Raw genomic sequence first — 10,999 nt, 5'->3', positions numbered from 1 at the left:
TGCAGAGTAACCCAACAGTCCTCTAGTTACTTAGCATAACTGAGGTTCCCACAATAACAAAAAAAGTATAGTTTTTCCTGTAATTTAACTCTGGTATGGTCTGTTTTCCCATCACACCATACCACTTCCATGCAGTTTGCGAGGATATTTAGAGTTATTCAACTTCGAAGAATAAATTATGGGAATCCTTTACTGGGAATGTTTGGATCTTCGAATACCTCATCTTAAAGCTGACAAATTGCTTGAGGTGGATAGCACTCACTATCCACAATCAACCCTCTTTCCACATTGATCTGCCTTTTACCACTGCTGTGCTGTGCCCGGCCAGTGAAAACACATGGCACAACCACACAGAGGTAAATCCTGTAATCTAAAATTTGCCACTTTACATGAAAATCCCGAGGGCTTGTACTGTGGCTTTGCTGTTGCAGCTGCAACCATTGTCCCATAACTTGTGTGGTCTCAATGAATTGATCTTCTAACCTTTAATCATTGCTTTTCGTGAATGGATTTCATATGTGAATGCAGCTGCAGCTTGTACAAAAATCTCAGAAATGATTGGATGTTACTGTATATTGTGGGTATGTCTAAGCATAGGAACACAGTAATACACGTAATGGGCGCAGCCCACTTGCCCAAATAATACTCTTAAACACTTTATCTTAGAGTCATGGATATAGTCTGTGCATAAGGATACATTTCAACGGAGTATGAAATAAATCCAGTAAATTGCGCTTTATTTTCGCTCGAAATATCTAAAAAGCAATACGACACCAGGCAAATGGATCGTTCATAACTGATCTATATCACAAATTATTTGTCACCCAAAGTTTGACCTATTAGATACAAGTTGAAAACCCTTTATAAACAGTGCCTTTATAGAAAGTTGTACTGTTTTTATTTTTGACCCAGCTATAACATAATTTAATTTGAGGAAATTAAAGTTGAACTTGCCAGTAAGACCAGAAAGCATTCAAGCATATTTAAATATTATTTTAATTTCACTATTAGAGTCTTTTTAGTATGTTTCTGTACTTTTGACACAGACCAACTACATGTGTCACCGCGTCACAAGCGGCTTGTGTGTGAAAACAGCAGCACATGCTCTGACTCCGCCCCCCTCGTGGATTGAACCAATAGCGTGTCAATATTAACCCGGAAGTCTCGCCCATACAAATTAGGCAGACGGGGAAACATGGCAGCTACCACGGACAGAAACTTGGACATATCGGCGTCTATCGCTGGCATTTTGAGGGAAGAACACTGCCCCGCGCACGTGCAGGTTTTAAAAACATTCACGGCTGCATTGCGGGACAAGGAATACAGGTGCGGACACAGCCATGTTATGCCTTTTTCTAAAGAAAACGGAGCGCGTTAGCTTACCGGCTAAACTAGCCTGACGTGCATTTAATACGGCCGTCGGACTCGGGCGTCACTTTGCGGGTTCATTGGCTACTATTACTGAGGCCTGGTTTATTCTCCTCCCTGTGGTAATAAACATAAAAGTGTAAATGCATTAAGCTACCAATCCTGCAATACAGCTCTGGTCACTGTACTGACAGTCACTTCAGCTGTGACTTGCAAAGACGACTGTCCCAGCTTCTTGTGAATGCAGTCATTTTGAGTCGTCATCAAATAAAAAGCACAGGTGCAACTAATTACTGGTGATTTCCAAGTGTTGCAATGCAACTAGCAACAGCTAATTATAACGGTATTATTACTTAGACCTGTATTTGACCAACGAAAAACTACTGTTCCTCCTAAGTCCCACCCCACACTCCACCCCGGTGGCCCCCAGACTTGGGTACCACTCCAATAAAGTAACTCTCCCTCCTGTTTCTGTTGGTCAACTGTCTGCATCCCAGAGATGCTGTGGAGGAGGAGGCGTTCTCCAGCCTCCTGAAGGTCTTGTCCCGACTGCGTGATGAGTTTCTGGCAGTCAGCTGTGACGATCAGGACCTGCAGTCTGTCGCCCTACAGCTGCAGTTGACCGCTGAGTGCTTCAGGGCTCAGAGGAACGCCTGTGTCCAGAGTACTCGCAACCAGAGTCTGCTTAGGTAATGGGATTAGTATTCTGGATGGTGTGAGACAGATATAATGGGACATCGCAAACTGTTTGGATGAATCCACACCTTTGAGACACAGGCTCAACAATAATTCTGCATTATATGTGTATACTGTCTGCTGTATATTCATGTGTGTCTTTGACTAAATAAACATGCAGGGAAACGACTAACTCTACAGCAAGTTCACACAGGTATATCATATTTTTACTCAAGGGAGCTTGGCTTCATTGATGTATCCCTTGCACACCTGAGCTTTCTTCAGACCCATGTGGAGCGCAGGGATGGCATTTTTGAACGTAAGTCTAAAATAAGGTAATTGTAATAAAATTATTGGATTTTTAAGATGCAAACCTTTTGATACTGAACTTAAAAACCAAACCATTCTCCATGCCCCAGCTCTTCGTTGTGGGATCCAGTTTCTCGGTAACATGTCGGTTGGAAACCAAACATGTAAAGATGACATTTGGCAGCTGAGCTTTCCAAATCTTCTCCAGTAAGTTTTGTGTTTGTTTGTTTTTTCTCCCACACTAAGCAACACTGTTGTATACAATTGTTAGAATTCACACTGTTTATTGAGGGGCATCCTTTCATCCCATTAAGCCCTTCACCTTTTACACTAATACACATTCTTTATCAGTAAATGTATTATTATGTCAATAGCAAACAGCATTTTTGTCCTTTCATTGAGTCAACCCATACATGTGTGAACAGGCAGCTGCTCAGTGTTGATGACGACAAGGCGGTAAACTATGCCTCTATGGTACTCCACACATGTCTGGATGAAGCCAAGGTGGAAGAACTTTCTGATCCACTAAACATCCACCTGGCACTCAAGGTGATGGAGCTCTGCAGGACCCAACCTGACCTGGACTGGACGTAAGAGTGTGTGTCTGAAGCAATAGTTAGTTTATATGTCTTCAGAGTTAACCGTGTATGTGTCATATCAATAAATTACCAACTAATATCTCTGCTTGTTGGTAAAGTTTTAATATGGTATTTATTCATTTACAGGGTTATCATTGCTACCCAGTATTTCCTCAAGTCTTCAACTCTGGTGGAGAGCATGTATTCTGGGATGTCTCATCGTGAAAGGTACTCTACTTGATATAGTGCCGGGCAATACATGTCACCATAGATGTATAAACCTCCTTAAATTACACAGAAAAATAATTCAGAATAAACACCACCTCATCAAACCTCTAATAAAAGACTTGTCCGATACTTCAGAATAACAAGTTGATGAAAGGCCAATACTACCTAGTACACAGAGAGAATACTAATGTACTAAAAACTGCGTGTGCGTGTGTGTGTGTGTTTCAGAGTTACTCTTTTAGAGCTTCTCTCTGCCCAGCTACAAGAGGAGGACTCGGAGGAGTGTGGCATCCCTCCGAGTGTGGCTCGCTTCATTGCTACTTCCTTCCAGGAAGGTTGTGGGGCTGTGCTGACACTCGCTACTGGCTCCGCTTCCAGTGACGAGGTACAGATAGTAAACCTGACTGATGTATGTAAACACAGAGAAGTGCCTTGTGAAGTGCGTGAAAAGTGTGTAGAGCTTTTTGCAGTTTTACTCTGTTTTCTAACTGACAAGTCCCCACCCTATTTATCCCACATCCATGTGACACACACCTTGGTTGCAATCCCCTGTAGGTCCTGCAGGAGGCACTGACGGTGATTAGCCTGCTGGATGTGCTGTGTGAGATGACCTCAGACCACAGGCAGTTCATGTTCCTCCAGGATCATCCTGACCTTCTCGTGACTACTGTTGGTAAATGAAAACATACACTCACAAAACCTCTCTGATCGGATCCACAACGTGAGTTTGCGAGTCCATTTTGGTCGTCTTAGTGTAAATAGCACATCTCTACACATATTTCCTTTGAAATAGGGAAAGATCCAGATCCCCCTCAAGTCACCCACAGAAAACAAATGAACATGCAACTCTGTTGACAAGCAATAAAAGCACAGCAAATAAAACTGAAACAAATCACTGTATTGATTCCTAAAACACCACGTCATATTTACATTTATTGAAACATTTTAATCCATAAATTTAATAATAAACTAACATCTTGAATTTAAGATTGGGTTGGATTAAATGTATTTTTTTTTTTTACATCTCACTCATGTGATCTCTTGCTTTTTGCTCTTTACGTTTTCTCTGCAGAGCTCCTGCGGCAGGTGCACGCTGTAGGAAAGGCCAGTAAGAATATTTTCAGTCCTGCTCAGAACTTCTCCTTCAGTGCAGATGCAGACCTTTCCTCCCAATCTCCTGTCACCAGCTTCAAAGCCCACCTCATCAGGTTGATAGGAAACCTCTGTTACAGCAACACCGACAACCAGAACAAGGTTTGGAATGAACAAGGTTCTGGATAAATCTTCTTTTACATTGATTTATTAAAAACAAACCAAGAGCTATATACACACAGTCATATGGACTAACGGGTAACTCATGTACCGGTATCTGACAGGTGTGATTATGTTATTCTTGGGAATGGGTTGTGCAGTCATATATTTATGTTAAACACACTGGACATTGACAATATTTTACCACCACTATTAACTGTAGTTTAAATGCACTGACGGCAGGTTTTCAGTTGTTCTTTGGTCTACATACATGCACAAAACCAGCTCATCTGCCATTTCACATGTTGTAAGGCTGGCGTTAAAAAGCACAATTCCCAGTTCGACAATATGCCATACTGTAATGAATATTACATCCAGTATTGATATTTGCTTCTTCAAAATGTCAGATATTGTAACGTGTAACCAAATGATAGTCCTCAAGAAGCTAGGGTTTTAGACAGATGAAATTCATTGAGTCCCTGATCTGGGTGAGCACCCTTGTTCACAATGGGGTCATCGGTCAAAGAGAGTAAGACGTCTAAGAGGCCTGTTATGACTTTAACAGAGCTATCGTCACTAAATGGGCATATTTGGAAGACAGGTTCCACTAATGGGCTGCTGTGTGAAACCACACAATCTTTTGAAGACCAAGGACAACTGATGACTGAAAGTGAATGTAATGACTGCAAAATAATGAATTCTTTCAACACAATTACTTGGGTTTTTGACTGAAATGTGAAACATTTCCTCCCTCGCTTTGGTGATGTTATCGGTTTCCCTCCATTGCCATCTGTCATCATCTTACTATTAACATAAAGCACAGACAGATAATAAAGCGGGTGGGGAGGAGTTGGCCTCTATCTGTCACACATTATGATTCAGTTCTTCTTAATAGAAACAGATTAGTGGAATGCTTGTGGGATGGCCACCCTCAGTTGGCCTCTCCAAATCATTTATGGATGCTGATCTGTGGTCTGTCAGTGGTCTGGAATCACCCCATATCTGTTTTCAGTAAGATCTCTTCCAGTAAACCAAATGTCATTCTGTTCACCTTTGGGAGAAATTGTAATTTAAGATGCATACAAAGCGTTTTACGGCATGCACCGGACAGAAGTCAGCGCCCAGTTGCTGGTTGTTCATCTCTTTATGGGTTTGGACGTAATGTAAGCAACTTCAGACCATCATTTTGAAAAGTGGAAAATCAGACCTGGTTGCTTGTAATGATCAGCGACTTTGTTTCCTTGACAGTTTAAATGACATTTCTGCTGAAACTCAGCGCTTTTGTCTCGTTCTGGAGCTCCCACCAGTATGTTTGGAGGGTAACCACAACGGCAAGAGGAAGGCAACAGCAAGCACAGACAACAATTAAGCCTATAGAATCCGACACTTGATACAAAGCAGATCACCCTGTTGTGACGGCCTTAGACTAACCCACAACCACACTGCTGCTTTTCATGGATGTGAGGTTCTGCTAAGGACAGGCACACGTTTATTTCTCTTCTACTACGCTTGTTTTTCACTCCATAGAAAGCTTGGACATCAGTTGCTTAGCCGAAAACAAAACCCATTGGTGCTATTAATACTATATTAATAATAAATAACATATTGATCTGAAAATGTTATGAGAGACTGTCAAACCACATAGATGTTATTTCTGGTTTTGTATCTTTTTTTTAAAAAAAATAGTGTAATACAATCACAACGCAAATAGTATGTACTGATAGTATTGAAATGATGTCTGATTGAGCTATGGAAATTTTCCGCAAAAAGCATTGTGACAGAACTGGTATTAAATTGTGAAAACTATTTGAAAGATGTTAAATGATGCCAAACATTGAACGTGAATGTTTCCTCAGGTGAGAGACCTGGAAGGCATCCCCCTCATCCTGGACAACTGCAACATAGACAGCAACAACCCATGTATCCTTTGTGTTAACACATGTTGATGGTCTGGAAATGGTGACCCATCTGTGTTTATGTACATATATTTCAAGTTTATCTAAATCGTTGTTCATATTTATGTCCTGAAGTTACTTTAGTCCTTGTGTATTTTATCCTGTCACGTTAAGAATTAGATTTGGCACACGCTGGTGGGTTTGCAACCAAATATAAGTGTTGTATTAAAGCTTTGATTACAACAGTGTGTTTAGAGCGGTGAGGAAATCTACACAGAGCAGTCCGCACCTCAATAGATCTCTGCCAGCAGCTGGTTAACACCATCAACTGATTGACTGCATTCATTACTAAAGCCTGTAAATGCTACTATTTGTTTCATGTCAATCATGAGCAATCATGTCAAGTCTGTCACTGTATCAGAAAATTAAGGAGGTTTTATGGTAACCATTGAGACCTTATTTGTGCTTTTGAATTGGATTGCATTTTGATGTGTTTCGCCAGCCCCTGTTTTCATACACGAGGGAAGCAAGTGTCCGTCTGATACAATACAACTACATCACAAACAGCGCCGACACGTCACAGTTGGCTTCACAAAAATAGGATTTATTCATTTATTATATTGGTTTGCCTTAGATTGTACTGGTCTAACAGTGATACCTCTGTACATTGAAGGTCCACACTGAAATAGAGGGAGTGTATATATAATCTGCTTTTAGTGCCCTTTTTCACAACAGTTTGACAGGCTTTGAGAACAAGCCAAATTCTGTTTTACTGAGTCGCTCTCACCTCAAGCTCCTGCTAGACATCCTGCTACTAGTTGGTATTAGCTGGCTGAAGTTAGGGCATCGTGCCAGACTGTCATTTAACTGGGGCAATAGTTTGAGCCCATCCTTTGTCCGCTTGTCCATCTCCCACATCCACACATACACACACATACAATCCACTTCGTCCACCTTTTTTTATTTAGGTGTCAGCATTTGTTTCTGTTCAGAAAAAGACTGTCAAAGAAAAAACAATGTTTATAGATTTATGCGGGAAACTTGAGAGGGCTGAGCTGAGAATGTTTTGTATCACAAAACTTAACTCTTTTGTTTGTTGGGCTGTCTGCATACTTGGCGACCCAAGGCGAATACCAGGCACTTATGAGTTTGAGTTTGGCCTGTGTTGCATGTTACATTGTTAACCTCTTCACTATTCTACCTTTTATACATCTAGCTTTCTTTTCACGTCTGCATTTATATATGAAATTGGTTCTGTAAATGCATCCGCTTGCTTATTTCCTATTAATTTATTTGATATGTTTTTTTTTTGTCATGCACCAATATCTAGAATTTGGTCATAAGAAACAAATTTACAGGTGTTTTTAACTTGTTAAATATATTGGTGTTTTCCTCATTATCAAAACTAGTTCTCGAACATGCTTTAAGAAAATGCAAAATAGTAAAGTGCGTTTAATTCTGTACGTCAACGTCTGTCGTTGCTGTCCTTAACCAGAGACCTCTAGTTATCAGCCAGTGGGCCATCTTCACCATCAGGAACCTCCTAGATCACAACACGCAGAACCAGGAGCAGGTCGCCGCGCTGGAACGCCGTGGCACCGCCGACTACTCGGCACTCAGGGAGTTGGGTTTCCTGGTGGAGGAGCGAGATGGAGGCTTGCTGCTCAAAACTGTGAGGAAAGACTCTTGAAGGCCTTAGAGGAGCAGCCAGGAGCGAGGAGGCCCTCAACCCACAAGCAGGTTTCCATGTGAAGTATTTGTTTAGAAAGGAATACAGTGCAGTCCTCTTGTTATGCTACAAGCCTCATTAATGTTACCTAATACTTGAGCTTCTTCTGCGGGTGAAGTACCTCTCTACTACTAAACACAATAATGTTGTGCCTGTCCAGAATAACTGACAGACACACTGCCTTTAGTTTCAGAAGAACAACGCTTTAGAATTTCATTTCATCAGAGAAGAATGCATAAATGACTTTACTACCTGAGCAATGCCTCCACTCATGCCCAGATGGGTTTTCAGGAATTCTTGATACACAAAAGGCCCATGGGGTCCCCCTGGTGTAAAAGCAGAGGTCAAGACATCAGGAGCTCTTGTTTTGTCTTGACCCGAGTCTGGGAAATGAAGAGTTTGAGAGAGACGAGCACATGCTGGTTCCTTTGGCCGGGCTGATGCTTTGTGGTTTAATCCAAAGACAAAGAGCACCACAGTGTCCGGACTTTTCACTTCTCACAGACACTGATGTTACCAGCAGGGGTTGGGGTTTAATCCCAGGCCCATAGTGACTTCTGCAGTAACCGCAAAAACAGAGAATGACCAAAACATGATGTAATCAACCCCCTCACCGCCTTAGCTACTTAAATAGTGGTTTCGTTGCCAGAGAGACATTCCAACGCTTAAAACTATTTCTTTAAACAGGCATGAGATTAATATTATAATCTAAAAACATATGAGTGCAAAATGCAATACTGAAACTGATAATAAATAAAGCTACGCATGTTTTGTAATTTACGAACTGCTCCGTATACAACATGAGCTTGTCACTATTTCTGCTTCTTGTATTAAGGCTATAACAGTAATGAGTTTCATACTCAAACATTTTATTCCTCATCTTATTCTTAATCAACTATTTCCTTCCTACACCATAGTACTAGATACATAAGGGCTGATGGCATGCAACATAGATCATTAACCATATTTGGACGTTAAACCATCTTTAGAGTTTATGTTTTACTCCTCCGACTACTTCTCTTGGCTTTGAGCTCACCGTTTTTTAATTTAACCAAACTGCATAGACTTTCTTATTTTTAGTGAATACTGTACTTCCTATCTAGCGGTAGCTGTGTTTTTGTGTGTGTTCTTCTTTTGATAAGATATCGTGATAGTGTTTCAGTAGCCTATGGAGGAAATCATACTTATAGTGCACGTCCAAAGAGCAAGTGAGTGAGTGAGTGAGTGAGTGAGTGAATTAATGAATGAATGAATGAGTGAGTGAATCGGACCAGAGCCATTAGTTTGCAGAATGACATCGCTCCCTGCTCCTCCCGTTGCTGGATAAGCTGAACAGTCCTGACACCTCAACAATGCAGTGCTTTACTGGCCTGCTCACACCCTGCTCCACCCTGTTTGCTCTGCCTCTGATTTTTAATGACAAAATGTATTGAAACAATCGGCTGGACTCTCCCCTCAATCCGCCGGCATAGTGTAGGGAGCTTATGTGGTTCCGGTCCCCAGGATTTCAGACAGCTAACAAAACAGCTGTTACTTGCGCTCGACTGGCTGGCTGCAATGCTTTTCAGCCCCACAGGAAAGGGGCTGTGCGAGTCAGCCGGGCTGAATGAGGTGGCATGGCCGCCTGTTCACCTCCAAACACATTAGTACACATCAGTCAAGGCCAGAAGTTCTTGTGTTTCCCATATCAGCGTTTTATACCGCAGGCCTCTACTATATTGTATTGGCGCCTTCTGGTTTGATATTCGCCTGAAACGAAAAACACTTTGTCAGGGTGTTAAGTATTATTGATGCTTGGGTCAAACAATATGTTTAAATAATGCTTAATAAAGTATTGTGTGTGATAAACTGCTTTTTTTTTTTGAATGTTTTTTTTTAACATGATATAAAATTCAAGAGGCGATAAAAGGATGCTCAAATTTTATTTGTAAAAAAAGAAAAAATACAACCGTCCCATGTTTGTAAGTGATGCAGACTTTGATTTTTCCACAGAACAAATAAACCTAAACAAGCTGAATCTGAAGTCAACTCTTTTAGCTTTTAGGAAGCGATGAGTTGTTGCTAGTTACGGAAACACAGAAATCTCTTCGTTCTAAAGATGCACAACTAGTTGGCTGCTGACGCCTCCAAAGTATTATCTACTCTCAACTCTATGCATTTATTCAGATACTCAACAGTGGTTTCCACAAAATGTCCTGGACTTTCCAACACTTTGATGAACCACTCTGCTTTTATGAGCTACGTTGAATTGTGAAGGATCGTATCGAGATGGACAATCTGTGGAGTATTTACAATTTAGCAACTTTGAGCAAAAACATGAAATCCCAAATAAGTTACAGCTCTCAAATCTGAATACAATGACATTAGAAAACACTTGTAAATAGTGACTTTCTGTTCCATCTATAAATGACATAAAGTGCCACGTTCCTCATATAAAAATAAACTCTTCAAATTGTTTTGTAAGTTATATAAAGCCTAAATAAACATTTCTGAATACATTAAGGGTGCGTTCCAAAAATAGCTTTGAGGCCTTTGATCCTCTCATACCCCCTTCTGTGTGGTTGGGGCACATGCCGCCCATCGGGCCGGCCTAAACCGCGCTGGAAGGCCTTGTGTAAGCAGAGGCCATCGTGTGGAATTCCACGTCTCTGGCGTTCATGGGAATGTTGGATGTATCTGAACCTGATTGCACCTCTATGGCGTTCCAACGAGGCTTACACGCTTTTCTCAGAAGGCAAGAGAGGCCTCCGAAAACAAAACAATGAACACGGTGGGGATGGATAGTGCCGCTCAAACTGACAAGTTGGATGCTTAAAATAGTTTGGGAGTATTTTCTGCCTCTTTGGCTCTTGGCGTAACAAAGGGGTCTGTTTTCTGAGGGGGAATTTGTCCATGAGAGAGATGTCAGCACGGCGCTCCACGACACAACGCACTGATGTTCCATGAAAAACAGAAAGAGATGTGAC

At 41.3% G+C, this 10,999-nt stretch overlaps 1 protein-coding gene across 1 annotated transcript; it reads left to right on the top strand.

Annotated features, from left to right (window-relative positions):
* Nucleotides 1-1,193: 1,193 nt before the first annotated feature.
* Nucleotides 1,194-9,881, top strand: atxn10 (ataxin 10). Its single transcript, XM_068586005.1, has 11 exons — nucleotides 1,194-1,326; nucleotides 1,866-2,057; nucleotides 2,280-2,362; nucleotides 2,463-2,559; nucleotides 2,778-2,942; nucleotides 3,078-3,158; nucleotides 3,387-3,543; nucleotides 3,714-3,831; nucleotides 4,231-4,412; nucleotides 6,266-6,329; nucleotides 7,810-9,881. Exons 1-11 carry the CDS (start codon nucleotides 1,196-1,198, stop codon nucleotides 7,992-7,994), a joined length of 1,455 nt encoding a protein of 484 aa, XP_068442106.1. The 5' UTR covers nucleotides 1,194-1,195; the 3' UTR covers nucleotides 7,995-9,881.
* Nucleotides 9,882-10,999: the final 1,118 nt, after the last annotated feature.

The sequence above is a fragment of the Clinocottus analis genome, unplaced genomic scaffold (assembly GCF_023055335.1).
Source record: "Clinocottus analis isolate CAN_PGR_092001 unplaced genomic scaffold, fCliAna1.0.p SCAF_20, whole genome shotgun sequence".
In the NCBI taxonomy this organism is placed as follows: domain Eukaryota; kingdom Metazoa; phylum Chordata; class Actinopteri; order Perciformes; family Cottidae; genus Clinocottus; species Clinocottus analis.
This window is presented reverse-complemented; position numbering and strand designations above follow the sequence as displayed.